The sequence below is a fragment of the Lissotriton vulgaris genome, chromosome 3_1 (genome assembly GCF_964263255.1).
Source record: "Lissotriton vulgaris chromosome 3_1, aLisVul1.2, whole genome shotgun sequence".
In the NCBI taxonomy this organism is placed as follows: domain Eukaryota; kingdom Metazoa; phylum Chordata; class Amphibia; order Caudata; family Salamandridae; genus Lissotriton; species Lissotriton vulgaris.
In genome coordinates, this window is record NC_141689.1 from 119,092,355 (window position 1) to 119,104,996 (window position 12,642).

A 12,642-nucleotide genomic window follows, 5' to 3' on the forward strand; every position below is an offset into this window, starting at 1 on the left:
GGATGATGGGTTTCTGAAAGTAACTGCAGGGGAAGGGTATTCCAGAGCCTGGCTATGCAGTAAGAAAAGGAGCTGCCCCCACTTTGTGTCTTTTGGATTTTGGGGATTACAGCCAGTCTCAGGCTTGGGGAGTGCAGAAGTTTCCTTGGTTGACATTGTGAGCGGTTGTTATATCAAGTTGTGTAGCGCCTCGAGTTACTTGATGACACAATGGGGCATATTTAGAAGCCCCTAGTGCCTCTGGAAAGTCACCTTTTTGTCACTCCGGTGGTGCTCTTTTCTAGCTCATATTTACAAGGCCTGGCTAAGCCACTTAGCGTGGACTATCCGAGCCTTGTAAATATGGTCCTCTGCAAAGTAGTTTTCTTCAGCAGAGGGAGGTGCAATAGGTGTTGCTGTGGGTTTTCCCAGTAACACCCATGGATTTATGATATCGATGGCGCGCGGGCTCTCGATTTTCAAGGATCTGTTAATCTCAGGCAGCGCCAAAACAAACTCCTTTCAAAAGGAGGAATTTGAGTGGCGAAAGTAGAGAAATACTTCATTTCTCCTTGTTGTTTGCTCTTTCTACGTGCGCTGCATTCTTCTGCACACATAGAAGGAGCAAAACACCAGTAATTATTTTGTTGTGCAGGTAGGTGTCCCTTCCTGCACAAATAAAATCATCCCTGCATTGCAGGCACTCTTTCGCCATGGTGCAAGGGTGCCCGCATTAGTGCTAGGCAGCTTTGTATTGCCGGTGCAGGGGTGAGCACAGGGATATGCCATATACTTGGTAATACAGCGCATCCCTGTGTTTTGAAAATGACGCAGATCAGGGCAGTGAAATTGCTTGTGGCACCACACTGGGCTATTGTCATGTAAATATGCCCAATGTCTTTAGGGCTCATGTCCTGCGCTCTGTACACCTGCGCTGGATGTGATGAGTCCATCAGGCGAGTGTAGCCTGGAAGTGGTAGAATGTGGGCCTTAGTTCTACTTAAAAAGGGAGAGCTTGGTGTGTATAGAAAGGGGTGTGTGAGGTGACTGTGTGTCCTGATCAGGAGCTATGTGCACTGAGAACATTCAAAGGCTTTGTCTTAAGAATTGTGAAGAGCTTGTGTGGCTTAGACAGTCCGGGTAATAAATGTATGCACCTCATATGCACTAGTTCTTTGTGTGTTGATGTTCTGTGGATGTAATGCAACCACATTCAGTGAGCCTGCTGGAGGGATTGGACAAAATGTGAAGGGAAGGAGGAGGAGGGAGGAAAAAGGGGGCACTGCAGCCATGTCGTCACCTCGTAAATAAACTTTGGGAGTTACTCATAAAGTGTTTGCATTTGTGTTAGGTTTGGGTTTGGATGTGTGTGTGTGTGTGTGTGTGTGCGTGCGTGTGTGCGTGTGTGTGCAGGTGTGTGTGTTGGGGGTGTGTGGGAGTGTAGATGTGTGTGTCTATTCTACCTCCCTCCATCATTATTCCACAGACCTCTCTCATACAACACAGAAAGGACTACAACCTACATTAGGCTGGTGGTGGTCGTTGTATTCTTTCGGGGAACTCCCTAATGGCCGCGCTAAGAATGCACCTTCCCTTGGAGGACGCAGCTGTAGCTAAGTTTTGATGCCTGCCTTCCCCATTTCCCCCCCAGTCAGGTAGGCTGGGGCACCAGACAGAGACAGCACAGTTTCAGTGTACATTAAAACACACCTCTTTCTGCAGAGGGCAGCAGTGCAGGAGACAGGCCTACAGACCACACAGACACCATCAGAGGTAGATTTTTGTGAATGCTGCTTTATTTCATGCAGAGGATTGAAACAGGCGAAGCAGAGGCATTTACGCCTTGTACAGCTGTTCAGGTAAATAGATGAAGAGAGCGAGATTGGGAAAAAAGCTACATTAGAATTCTGGAATCAGTGGAAGAGATGTGCTGATTAATGTCTCTCCTGTCATGTGGGGTGTGTGAAGCAGAGTGAATGACAGACACGAGGGAGCTGGCCAATCAGGGCACGCCCTCGATACTCTTATCTCGATAAACTTTGCTCACTTTTTGTACGGCTTCAGGGAGCTGGCTGTGTCGTTAAAGCCGATGCTGCGATAGTCCTCCACGTAGTCATCAGCCAGCGCCACGATGCAGGCGCCCTCGTAGTCTTCCTCCTGGTAGATGCGCCAGGCTCCCTTCTTAACTTGGTGACAAGAGAGTATGTTATTCATTCCATAATCAGCCAGGTGTGGGGTAGCCGATTTTAGGGTGATGCTTTTTCCCGATCTCTTGGCTTTCTCATAGATGGTGATTTCTGGATCTCCCAGCCCCCCCTGCACCACCCGCACTGAGGAGATATTTCTGGAAAATCCTCCCACAGCGTCATGATCCCCCTCCCGGAAGAGCGCAAACTCCCCCTTGAAGCCCTTCTCTGTAAAGACGACGCAGGGGTCGCCGCTCACTTTCATGGACTTGACCCGATTCAGGAATCCAATTGACGACAAATCTGAGAGGTCTTGTGTGACATCCACAGAAGATGGGCCCTGGCAGCCCTCCTCAGCGAAGAAGTTGACGGTGGTCATGGTGGATCTTTCTGTAAGCGCTTAACGTCAGCCGACTCTGGTGCTAGGCGCTGTGAGGGTCTCTCAGGTGAAGCAGCGGCTGGCCTCTCAGGGTGTCCTGTAATGGTGAAAAAGTGCATCTGGTTAATATGAAATGACAGTCGACGTGTGATTGACACAAGCTTGTCTCCTCATGAAGGATCGTGTTAATCTGCACACACGAAATCTGAAGCTCTGGCATAGCTGAAATAATGATGAGGACATTCATTTCAGCGATTCATTTTAAATTCTGCTTTGTTCATTTGCTAAAACAAATGTGCGCTTATTACCAATGAGAAGACCCGGCCAAGCAGGTGAAGGGCTTTTGCCTGGAGGAAACGCATTACAGGTCCCCGAAAAACCCTTCACTAGAGATTTGGATACATATTTGTAAATGACGTTTTTCTCGGCAGCCCATTTTTTTCCTGTTCATTGATTTAGGGGCAATGCTGGCCCAACTGGAGGGAGCAGTGGAGGCTGTACAGGGAACATTTCTATTGAGTCTCAAATGTCTCAGAAATGAGGAGATAGCTCTAGCACAGCCATCTGTGTGTTTGGGGGGAGGGGGAGGGATGATTTACACCAAATGAGAATCAGGAAGTGTCAAGGGGGTGAAGACAGCATCTGGATGTGTAAATGGTGGCATGGATTTTCCTATTACGCACCATAAAAACATGATAAAGCAGGAAACAAACTTTTTTCCAGTCTGTTAACAAAGGTTGAGATTAGGATCTGTGTCCCTGGGCTCCAGAAACTACAACCTTAGGATCTCACCAAGTTACCTCCTCTTTACTAGGGATGTATTCTTGGAGGAGATCTGTGGGTCAGCAGGTTCAGACTGGGGGAACCAAAGCAGGCCTGGCAAACAGCCTCATACTAGCCGCGCTCTCTTTGTCTTCTTGCACAATCTCTTTTTTATCCGTCCACTCTCTCTGTTTTCTTCTCGCTTCTTTATTTCCCCTCTCTGGCGACTTTCTGTCTACCCCCTCCATTCCTCCTGCTAATTCTTTCTCTCTTTTATCCATCCATTCTCTCTTTTTCCCTCTCTCTTCTTTGTTTCCCCTCTCCGGTCACTTTCTTTCTACCTCCTGCTCATTCACTCTCTCTTGAAGCCTGCTGTGGTTAACCCGGGGGTGCTGCAGAAAGTAAGAACGGCTTTCAAGATTGTCTTCAAGGGATCCGACCCACCGGGGTAATGCCCGGTGCAATCAAAGGCCAGTCCACCCTGCATGTCAGGGTGGAGCCATCAGCAGGAAGAAAATGACTTAAAAACGAAATGTTGCAGTGGTTTGACATTCAGGTGAATTTAGAGACTCTTACGAAAAACAGACAGCCTTCAATATTAGACCGACCTCCCACCGTTGCTCCTTGGATGCAAACATTTACTAAAATCACTATACCCCCAGGTTCAGTCCGAGCAGGTAACAGCAGAGGGCCGGGTGGGGGGATTTGGAGGGACGATGCAGAGGAAACATTGAATAAATAATGTATTTTCCCTCTGCATCCTCCCTCCAAATCCCCCCTCACGCGGCCTCACCTCTGTTACCTGCAAGGACCGCAGCTGAATCCTCAGAAAGAATATATCCGGGTTTCTTTTGCGTCCATTTTCTTTCACCTTCCATGAAGTTGCTAGAGGGGTCCTTGAAGTGTTACCAAGGAACCAGAAGTCCCCCAACTCTTTCATGTTACCTCAGGCTTAAGCACCCTCGTTCTCTGGTGTCCCCACAGGAAAGAGCTCCAGGAGATTGGCACAGGGGGTGTAACTGAAACCATCACTGATATTGACTCTGGCTAGAGTGGAGAGCTGTGGGAAAGGAATTTCTTGGGTGACAAAAAGTGGCTCCATAAAGGATCATATGAATCTACACAGCCTACATCTGAAGCACTGCCCTAGCTGAAATATTGGTGAGGAAAACCAATGTCACAGATTGATTTTAGACCAGCTTTGCTCATTTGCTGAAAGGTGTGCACATTACGAATGTCAAGGCAATAATACTACCAAAGCAAGAGAAGGCTTTTTGCCAGGTCAAAGACCTCCGCGGGTTCTCTAAAAACCCTTCACTATAGGTTTGGTCACACACATTTTTCTAAAAAGATGTTTTCAGTAGGCTACTATTCTTTCTTCTGTTTAAGCCCTAAATTTGTAATAAGGGCCGTAGACTACTTGAAAACCGTCACATACGGTATAACAACAACATAGGCTCTCATAACCCGTTTGTCGGAATCGGGTGGAGTATTTGCCACATGTGTTTTTTAATAATTACAATAATAGGCTTTGGGAAATGCAGTTGAAAAAAAGTGTTAAAGTATTTTCAAGAAGAGACTGAGGCAACCACAATCACACGTATCACGATCAACTAGTGGATTATCCAAGTACAAAGAGAGTGGTGCAGGGATGCAAATGTAAATGTAAATATAAATTGATACTTGTATAGCGCACTACTCACCCGCAAGGGTCTCAAGGCGCTTGTACGAAAATGTTATGTTATGTCCAAGACCCGCCGAGGCGGGGAATTGAACCCTGGTCCCGGGCTAGACCTCTGCATCAGGGTCTGCCGCTCTAACCATTGAGCCACACTTCTCTGGAAGACCAGGAGCAAAACGCCATGAATTAATTGCGAGAAAATTGTTCTGCACCCATCAGACACCACAAGAGATATAAGAACAATTTGAATGACATAGTGTACAGACTCCATCAACTCTTTTTCTAAACGAAAAGTCTTTTTTCTTTACAATCTTCTTAATCGTTTTCTTTTTTCCCCTTTGAATTCGGGTTCCTGCCACATTATGCCATATGTGAGCTCTGATACACCCAGGTCTTGAGACCAACACTGGGGCAACCTTAATGCGATGTTGACATTACAATCGATTGTTTCTTGACATTTCACGAGCCAAGTTGAGGTGCTGCAATAGAATTGGCTCCCTGCACAAGTGAAAGAATAGATCTGTTGCTCTGGTAGAGCTATCCATTTCACCACATTAATTGGCCATCACGTTGAGACTCGAAGATTATTGACATTTCCAGTCTACAAGAGTGCAATTAACCAACAAGCCCTGAAGAAGTCTCTGCTTAGGGGCGAAATGCATTGGCTACATTGCAATTCACAGAATACAAGTTTAAAAAAAGAATTAGAAGATTGTGAATAAAGAAACCCTTTTTAGCAAAAACATTGATGGAGTCAGGGTACTGTTCCAATTGTTCTAATAGCTCTTATGATGACTGGTGGGTGCTGAATCCTGTTCTTGCAATTATGGTTAAAGAATTCTACATTTGTATTGTCTTTAAAGAAGGCATGGCGTGCTATCCACCTGCATTTTGATGAATCTGTGCTCAGCACAGGGACACCCACATGCTAGCACAGTTTCACTGTTCCCTACCAGCCCCACTTAATGCCTTGTATCCTCCGGCCTTTCCTCCTGGGTGACATTATACCTTCTAACCCAGTTCACTTGTCGAGCCTCACTTTTTTCAGTCACATTGCATTAATCAAAGCCACTAAAGCAGTCCCCATACCTTGCTCACCAGAGGTACCCACTTGTACTCAGACTATGGCACAGTAGAACACAATGAGTTGTTGGGCGCTCCTGTTCACTAACTCTTCTCATTTTGCTCCGTTAACCTTTGCACCAGGCAGGATGAAGGTCTGTAGTGTTTTATTTCATAGGTTAATGTCTTTGGAACATCTCATTATTAACGCCATACTGTACACCATTAGCAACTTTGCACACCTCTACAGCAACTTTGCAGTGAACTCATTGCTAACCTACCCACCACCACCCAAGATGGCTACCTGATCTAATGGATAACCCTCACCAGAAACAACACAGGAGAAATTGTGTATGCCATCCCCACATTGGCCCCAATGGACCCATGCCCCCACCACATCTACAAACTGGGAACATTGACCCACATCAATAATATCTCCATCTAATCCCCACTTTCCCCGATGAATGGGAACTTGCAGGAATCAATCTCCTCCTCAAGAAGCACACAGTCAACCGGAATCAACTGGACAACTTCGACCCATTTCCCTGCTTCCCTACCAAGCCAAAGTGATTAAGAAGGCCACCAACAAGCAACTCACAACTCACCTCAAACGTCACCTTTTTGTAGACAACACTCAATAAAGATTCAGAAAGAACCACAGCACGGAACAGCACACATTGGGCCACCAACGACATATAAATCATCCTGGACTGAGGAGAAACAGCAGTCCACATCCTGCTCTCCCACTCTTTGGCCTACGACTCTGTCTCCCATAACACCCTCAACAGAAGACTCCGCAAGATTGGAATACTCTCAAATGGATCTGTTTCTTCCTTACTGGAAGAACCAAAGGGTCAGGTTTCCACACTTCACATCAGAGACCAGAAAATTGATTGATATGCTGAGTCCCACTGAGATTTTCCCTCAGCCCCACCCTTTTCAACATGTACATGACACTACTGGCCAACATCATCAGATCACAGGACATCACCATCATCTCCCACACCAATGACACCCAACTTATCCTCTCCATGACAGACAAAACAACCACCACCAGAACCAACTTCACCAACTGCATTACCATGGGAACAGACTGGATACAACCAAACCTGCTTGCAGCTCAACTCTGACAAGACAGAAGTGCTGGCCTTTGGCAAGAAGACCTCCCCATGGGACTCCACCTGGTGGCTGTTAGTGCTAGGAACAACACCCACAGTCCCTGCAAGAAATGAGGGATTATCCTAGACTACAAGCTCAATATGTAAACACAGAATGCACCTCCTGCTTCCATTTCCTATGTGTGCTGTGAAAAATCTTCAAATGTTGCCCCAAAACACCAGATGGACCGTCGTGCAAGCACTCATCACTAGCTTGCTGGACTATGGCAACACTCTCTCTGTTGAATTCTCAAAACAACTCCTACCGACTCCAGACCATCCATAACACCACTGCAGGACTCATACTTGAGCTCCCAAGCTGCACCCACATCAAACCACACCTCAGGAAAAATCACTGAGTTGGGCCAATTCAAACTTCTTGTGCACAAATTCAAAGGTCTACACAGCACAGGACCAGAATTCCTGAACAGCTGCATACACCTCGACCAACCCTCCGGTCACCTACGCTCTGCCTCACTCTCATTCCCAACAGTCTCTGCATCCTCAAAAACAAAACTTGAGGTTGCTCATTCTCTTACTTTGCACCCAAGACATCGAACAGCCTCAATACATCAGTCTCCTCCTCACTGCTTGAGTTCCACAAGAGGCTAAACACATAAGCACATTGGGGACAACACACCTACACACCTGCCCAAACACCTGGATACTCTCTCTGATGATTAATGGGCTATACAAACCAATATAATATAACATGCTCTGTATTTGTTTTTTCTCTTTGTTGCACAACTTGAACCTTATTTATGACTGACAAAGCCGCCTCACCTGTACTAGAATGTAAATGTCTATTCCTACCAGGTCTAAAGGCTTTGTATTATAATGACTATCAGAGTCCTAGAGTATGCACTAAGAGATGTCGGATTTTTTATTTGGCTGAGATCAGGAAAGACAAAAGGCTGAGCCTCACGCACAGAGTCTCCTTCACCTTCACAAACAGCTAGCAGTCTCACCCCCCACCACCTACCAAAAGGCAGTGCTTCAGGAAGTTTAATCAGCACCCTCTTGCTGAGAAATTCTTCTTTAATTTCTAAAGGGAGCCCATTCACCATCCTCTTCACTTTAGTGTCTGGCTTTGCACCCTCAAACCATTCAGGCAGTACACTTCATCTTGTACCACACCACAACCAGGGGAATCCAAAAAGGATCTTGTGCCTTTATGATTAATACTGTGAGCCAAACTTCACAACACATCCACTCCAGCATATGGAGAATCTCCTTCTTTCTGTGTGCATTGTTTACCTAAATATTTATCTCACATTGCTCTGATCTTGAGGTTACTTCTTCCTTAAGCACAGTCTAAGCTCCTGGTAAATCCCGGTATAGGTGCTCGGCCATTACATTTTGCTTCCAATCCGTAGCTGATCATCGGACCTTGCTGGTAGCCTAACAGTGGACAGACTGTTTACGTTATCCTAGTGTTCATCAAAAATACCCAATAATTCCTCTTATTCATATGCAAATGATGCAGCTTCTTTTTATAGTTTTTCATCTTCAAATTGCATGCTTACTCAAAAAGAATCCTCTATATTTCTAAATCCGGCAAGAGAAACAGACCTTTTCGAAATGTCTAAATGTAGCCTGTCCTTTTTTTCCCAAACAGGCCTAATCTCTATGATTGTATTTCAAAACATGGACCACAGCTAATCTTAAAGAACACAATCTCTCCTTCTTTGAAACTCACACCCCTGAAACCTGACAATACTTAATCACCTCAAGCTCATCTACTAGCTCATCCCAACCATCTGCCTGCCCCTTCCAAATAATGAGCGGACAGAGCTATTGATTTCTATCAATTGAATTTACCACAAAGAAGCTGGAAAGAATGCATTGAATGGTTGGTTGAGCACCCTAGATTAAACCCAGTAACACTTGATTAACCACTAGCCTTTGGTTCCAGAGCATCATGCTGCTCGGTGTAAAGCGGATGTATGAAATTACAACGCATGCTTTGACATCGCATGCTTTTACAACGCGTTTTTTACAACGCATACCATTACAACGCATAGTGCTTTGGGGCGTGGATAGTGAATAGTTTAATTTACTATTCTAACTCCAGTCCCCGTGGATAGTAGGGAAGGTGTTGGACAGTAAATTAAACCTATTCCTTATCCTAGAGCGCCCCCTAGCGCAATGCGTTGTAATGGTTTGCGTTGTAAAAGTTGTGTCGTGAAGGCACTGCGTGGTAAAAGTTGCGTTGTAAAGGATGTTTCCCATGTAAAGCACATCAGCGTCTCATCAGGGATAGTAAGCGCTATATAAATGCAATGACTATATAATACAATACCCTGAAAGTCTTTGGTCACCGGCTGGGGTCCTAGCTGTCTCTGGGCACTCTCGGATGAAGCAGGAGTTGGTCTCTGAGGGTGGACTGGCTGTCTCTGGACACTCTCAGGTGAAGCAACAGCTGACCTCTCTCAGACTGGCAGTCTTGGTCACACTGGGAGAACCAGCAGATATCTCTTTATCCACATCCAGGAGCTTTTATACTCTCTCAGCCCTCTCTGAAATGGCAGAGATGTGGGAGGAAGAGGAGTGGCCACATTCCCACTCACATATCTTGTGTCATTTCTGGGAAACTGAGGTATCTTCCTTAGATAAGGATTGTGCAAAGCTTTATTCAATAGAAATGTTCACAGCCAATGTCCTTATCATGTACTTTGGAACACAGATATGTTGATAAAAGGACTCCTTCTGGGGTTTTCGGGAAATGCAGTAGATACGTGTTTAAATTTCAGCATTTCCAGTGTGAATTTACTGAGTCATTTTGTCACAACTCGTTTTACAAATAATCGTTGCCTAAGTACTGCAGCATGAACCTTGCAGTATTAATACATAGTTCATTAGGAGGATGAACTAATGGTAAAGTTAGCAGGCCAGGATTATTTTAAAGCTGTGCTTAGTGAATATTTGTTTCAGCTCTTCGTAAATACTCCCAAGCAGGATGTGACAAAGGAAGATTAGATGAGGTTCTTTATCCAAACCTCATAAGCAGTAGAGTTCGGGCCTCATGTATGAGGGGTGACGCATCACTGCCTGAAAGCAGCGATGCGTCACTTCTCAGTGCACTTAATATTTCATTTGATACCTCTGTATTTCTGACGTATCTGTAGGAGAAAAAGTAATGCATTGTTGGAGTGTGTCACAGAAGTAACGCAACTCCAGCAACGTGTCCTTTCACATGGGTAAAGCCCATGCAAATGGTCCTGTGTCAGTATTACGCCTGCTGTGAAGGACGCTTAGGATATTGACACATTTGCATCCTAGAAGTGGCGCAGTGAAATCTCATAGATTCCACTCGGTCACTTCTTTGAGGCTTACTTGCATGGAAACGCCCGCCCATAAGTTGCTTTTAATGGACGATAGTTCCTCCAGAGGGGGGACCTGTAGAATGAATGGATATTGGAAGGAGTCCGCATCAGTCTGCACCTCGGGAGCTATTTTGCCCATATGACGTCATGTTACTGCTCCGGGATTTTGTTTCTAATGTTAAACAGTCTTTTCATCATTTCTGTTTTTTATCTATTTGAAGAAAGCTTTACATTCTCTTCTATGAAGTAATAACAATAACAAAGAATAGGGTTCACTTTGGCCTTGAAAACGATGATCTTGGGGATGAAGACACTATCTAATTCCGCTGTCAACATGCATTTTCCATTTCAGATGTCATGTAAAAGTTTTACAAGTTATCCTTCTTTCCTGGGGAACATGTACTGACCTTACTGAGGGAAAAATAGTCTTGAAAACATATTATTATTATTTCAGCTTTATACCACAACAGCTACCAACAAAGGGGTCCCCGTTCTTGACGCCATATAGAGTGCAGCCCGAATATGCCTCTAAAACAACGAGGGGACTTATTTATGGCCCTTGCATCACGTTTGCGCTGCCAGTGAAGTGAAGTCTATGAGATTTCACTACGCCACTTTTAGGACACAAATGCATTAATATCTTACGCCTGCCTCATGGCAGGCTTAAGACTGACACAGGCACATTTAACATGGGACTTGCCCATGTGTAATGACCCATTGCTGGAGTTGCGAGACGTTTGAGACACACTCTTGCAATGCGTCATTTTTGCACCTACAGATACGTCAGAAATACTGATGTGTCTTACTGTAAATATGGCGCATCACAGGTGTGGCAAGGAGGGCACAATGAAAAGTGACGCATCGCTGTTTTCTCGCAGCTATGCGTCACTTTTCATGAATGTATCGCTTTGTTCGCTTTGTTCGCCCTAAGTGTGGCAGGGTATGCTCAGGCGTGAGCCCCTAGCTCACTTGGCCACTGGATTCAAGATAGCCTGGCTGATGAGGATTATGAATCCGAAACCGGTCACAGGATGCTTGTTTCCGGTCCATGGAAGACATGGCTTGGCAGTTCGGGCTGGACTGTTCCCATGAGGCACAGGTTCAGACTGATTTGCATTTGGCCATGTCTGAAATGGGGTGGCTGAGTGGGCTAAAGAATGGTGATGGAATAAACCCAGATCAGTTGACTGGGGGTGAGTGTTTGATTTGCTCAAATGCTCCATCCATCATCCCGTTTTGTATCGCTTTGTTCGCCCTAAGTGTGGCAGGGTATGCTCAGACGTGAGTCCCTTGCTCACTTGGCCACTGCATTCAAGATAGCCTGGCTGATGAGGATTATGAATCCGAAACCAGTCCCAGGATGCTTGTTTCCGGTCCATGGAAGACATGGCTTGGCAGTTCGGGCTGGACTGTTCCCATGAGGCACAGGTTCAGACTGATTTGCATTTGGCCATGTCTGAAATGGGGTGGCTGAGTGGGCTAAAGAATGGTGATGGATTAAACCCAGATCAGTTGACTGGGGTGAGTGTTTGATTTGCTCAAACGCTCCGTCCATCATCCCCTTTTAAATCGCTTTGTTTGCCCTAAGTGTGGCAGGGTATGCTCAGACGTGAGTCCCTTGCTCACTTGGCCACTGGATTCAAGATAGCCTGGCTGATGAGGATTATGAATCCGAAACCGGTCCCAGGATGCTTGTTTCTGGTCCATGGAAGACATGGCTTGGCAGTTCGGGCTGGACTGTTTCCATGAGGCACAGGGTCAGACTGATTTGCATATTGCCATGTCTGAAATAGGGTGGCTGAGTAGGCTAAAGAATGGTGATGGATTAAACCCAGATCAGTTGACTGGGGGTGAGTGTTTGATTTGCTCAAACGCTACGTCCATCATCCCCTTTTGTTTCGCTTTGTTCGCCCTAAGTGTGGCAGGGTATGCTCAGACGTGAGTCCCTTGCTCACTTGGCCACTGGATTCAAGATAGCCTGGCTGATGAGGATTATGAATCCGAAACCGGTCCCAGGATGCTTGTTTCCGGTCCATGGAAGACATGGCTTGGCAGTTCGGGCTGGACTGTTCCCATGAGGCACAGGCTCAGACTGATTTGCATATGGCCA

The 12,642-nt window shown here is 45.7% G+C and overlaps 1 protein-coding gene across 1 annotated transcript; it reads right to left on the reverse strand.

Moving 5' to 3' along the window:
- Positions 1-1,752: 1,752 nt before the first annotated feature.
- On the reverse strand, positions 1,753-9,644 carry LOC147726055 (epidermal differentiation-specific protein-like). The gene is made up of 2 exons (XM_086962862.1): positions 9,509-9,644; positions 1,753-2,641 (listed from the first exon to the last, which is right to left on the reverse strand). Exon 2 carries the CDS (start codon positions 2,542-2,544, stop codon positions 2,023-2,025), a length of 522 nt encoding a protein of 173 aa, XP_086818988.1. The 5' UTR covers positions 2,545-2,641; positions 9,509-9,644; the 3' UTR covers positions 1,753-2,022.
- Between the last annotated feature and the right edge of the window lie 2,998 nt (positions 9,645-12,642).

What these genes read in the sequence shown, in the direction of transcription:
- LOC147726055 (XM_086962862.1), bottom strand. Translation starts at nt 2,544, where the DNA reads ATGACCACCGTCAACTTCTTCGCTGAGGAGGGCTGCCAGGGCCCATCT.